Below are 3,183 nucleotides of genomic sequence, written 5' to 3'. Positions count from 1 at the left end.
GATTACTGACATCGTTGATATTGGTTGGTTTTCCTTGATAGAAAATCTTAGAAGGCTTAGATAACGCTTAGATATTGCTGTCTAGTTTTGGGAGATTTTGTATCAGGCAGATAGATAGATAGATAGATAGATAGATAACTTTCTTTATTAGCTACAAGGGGCCGAACACAGAGGGGACAAAATACAATGTAGAGCTTTTCCTTTCGAAAGAAAAAGAAGAAAATAGCAAAAAAAAAAAAGAAAAGAAATTTCCGATCAAAAGGGATCGTGTAAAAAAAAAGGGGTCGATCAAAAGGGAATATGTATCACAGAAAAGAGGAAAAGATTGAAAGTGTAAAAAACAGATTAGGTTTATCCGTGGAAGGAAAAGCCAACGAAAAAGACCACGGTAAGCTCAGGCAGGGAGGGAAAAAACACATGAGAGCAAAATGTTCTCTTTTTTTCGATTTACAGGATCATGCTCAAAGTGGTTTCGTCATTCGCGTGTAACATCTTTGCTATATTCACCCACCTTTTATTGAATCATTCATGAGACAAAATTTGCCACTCTCTTCTCGCCTTCCTTTTCATGTGGTACTTGAAAAAGTTGATGAGCGATTGGCCAGAGAGGAAAGCGTTTGTCTCTTTCGCTCAAGTCCACCACATACATTCCTTCGTCATGGCCACCAGTACGATGAAGACTGCTTTGCCTTCCCGGTTAAGGGAAGGTGGCGGAGCAATTTTCAAGATAGACTCGGCCGACAACCAAATTCGTCCCACACGTGACAGCAGCCGTTCAGCATAAACCCACAGGTCCGACATGGTTGGACACTGCACGAGTGCGTGCAGAACGGTTTCGCCGCCCTGACTGCATCTCAGGCAAGTCGGTCCGGTGTGTCTCGAACAGTGCCTGTAGAGCTTATCCCAAACGGGCAATGCTTCTCGATAGCGCTGCCAGACCAGGGATCTCTGGTGATTGTCCATAGATCCCCGCCCGAAAGTTGTTCTGAACAGGCAGGTCAGGTGTTCCCCGTCGACGCCCAGATTCTGCCCGAGAACGTCATCGCACTTCCCCTCCACTAATCCTCTATAGAAAGCCTTCGTGGAATTGAAATCTAATTATCTTTCATGTCATATTGTATTTTCCATATTTTTATAAAATTTCAGTTATTTGAACTTGGTGAGGTTATCACCCCTGGTTATTGTCTTAAACACCTCTTGAATAACTTTGTAATTATTATTTGCATGAATTATCTCACTTAATAGCACCATCTTTTATTTTAAGCACAGTATATATTTTATAGAGTATTGTAGCTCTAAAGAAGAGATTATAATAGAAAATTTGAACTGATAAAATTAGGATTAAAAATCTAAAATTGAAATTCTTTTAAGAATTGAAATCATAAAAGAAAAAAATTTAGTCTGAAGTTTTTACATAGATTTTCAGTTTGAATTTTAGATTTTGTTGAATTTTTATTCAAATTCAAATTTCAATTTTCGATTCCTAAAATGTTTTCTATATGATGCTCTACCTATATTTATGTCTCTGATTCTAAATACTTCCTCAATTTGGATGTAAACAAGAAAAAAACTGATTATTTATAAAATGAAATTCAGATTTGGTCTTATTTTCTTTGTTTATTTCTTCTAGTGTTATGTATAAGAACATACTGATATCAATAACGTATCAATTCTGAATAGATACCTTCTGATAGGTTTATACACGAACATCTGATGGCTGTTGAACATATTAAGAATGAATATTTATGTTATTGTATAAGTTCTTGCCGTTCTACACTCATCCCATGAATTTTTATCTGATTGGCAGAAATCAGCACGTCTACTGTCGAATACAAGATGGTTTCCAGAAGTATTTGAGATTATTTTAGAAGAGACGTTTATTAATTTCAAAGAAGTACAAAATTCTAATCTCCTTCAAAGTAGGATCCGCTGTCTTCAGCGCACTTATTGAAGCTCTCCAGCCGCTTAATGAAGGTCTCATGGAAGTCCTCCATAGTGAAGGTGTCCAGAACCTTTGTCACAGCATCCTTTTTCTACAACTTGGGGAACAAACAAAAGTCACAGAGAGCAAGGACTGAACTGTAAGGAGGATGGGGAACAGTTTTAGTACCCATCTCTCACAAGTAGTTGAATACCAGGATGTAATTGTGGATCGATGCATTGTCCTGAACTCCCCCAAAACCGCTACAAAATACTCTTTGTTGACCAGAGGAAACTCAGTGGATGTTGATGATGCCCTTCTTGTTAAAAAAGGAGATCATCATGAGCATTTCGGTGGACTTACTTTGCCTGGCTTCTTGTGCCAACGGAAAACAGACGCCTGGCCTCTTGTGCCAACGAAAAGCAGAATCCATATGAAAACTGGAGGATTTCATAAGTTTCTGTAGCATTTTTACCTAGTTTAACACACAACTTTATTTCTTAGCGAGCTTCGAAATTGTCTTCACGTCCCGACTGCCTTTCGCAAAGTAGTCAGCTGTGATAAGCAGTGTTTAGTAGGATATGTTCAAAGTGCTGTTAGGATATGTTCAAAGTACTGGATTAACAAAAGTTGGTAGCTCAGTTTAGTAGATGTATAGTGATGAGATACTAAAATTAAAATAATCTAGGCTATTTATAACTGCCTCTCCTAAAAGAAACTCAAAACTTCTGGAATGCATCTCCTAAGTCAATGTCAATCAAATACCCGAATTACATGCGTCTTTTATAGGTTCTAAATTTCTTTATCTTTACACCTAGGCACTCAATTTACTCACAGCCTTTCATACCAATCTCAACGTTTTCAGCCTAAATGTTTTCCTCATTTTCGATAAGAATGCTTTTGCAGTATATGTAGCAGCTGTTGTTAATTTCAGTACTATAACGATGAAATAATTTAAATCTATATTTCAGACGATTCGCGTCAATGTGAACAGGCAACATGTGAATGTGACAGAGATGCAGCCATGTGTTTCCAAGAACACATAGACAAATACGACAAGAAACACCAGTCATTTCTAGGGAAGCTGTTTCACAAGATCACTGGATGATTCCTTTTAAAGAGAATATATAGCAATTATATCGCATTCGTTGTTGTCATCTTATGTATGTATGTATGTATGTATGTATGTACGTATGTACGTACACATACACACACACATATATATATATATATATATATATATATATATATATATATATATA

General features: G+C 36.9%; 1 protein-coding gene across 1 annotated transcript in view; it reads left to right on the top strand.

Annotated features, from left to right (window-relative positions):
• LOC106876694 (acidic phospholipase A2 Cc1-PLA2) overlaps positions 1–3,124 on the top strand; it is an 11,550-nt gene extending 8,426 nt beyond the window's left edge. Inside the window, exon 4 of the mRNA XM_014925347.2 lies at positions 2,893–3,124. Within this exon, the coding sequence (XP_014780833.1) occupies positions 2,893–3,029 (137 nt within the window). The 3' untranslated portion in view covers positions 3,030–3,124. The remainder of the gene's footprint in view (positions 1–2,892) is intronic.
• Positions 3,125–3,183: the final 59 nt, after the last annotated feature.

The sequence above is a fragment of the Octopus bimaculoides genome, chromosome 2, assembly GCF_001194135.2.
Source record: "Octopus bimaculoides isolate UCB-OBI-ISO-001 chromosome 2, ASM119413v2, whole genome shotgun sequence".
NCBI classification, from domain to species: domain Eukaryota; kingdom Metazoa; phylum Mollusca; class Cephalopoda; order Octopoda; family Octopodidae; genus Octopus; species Octopus bimaculoides.
Note: the sequence above shows the minus strand (reverse complement) of the source record. Positions and strands in the feature narration are given on the sequence as shown.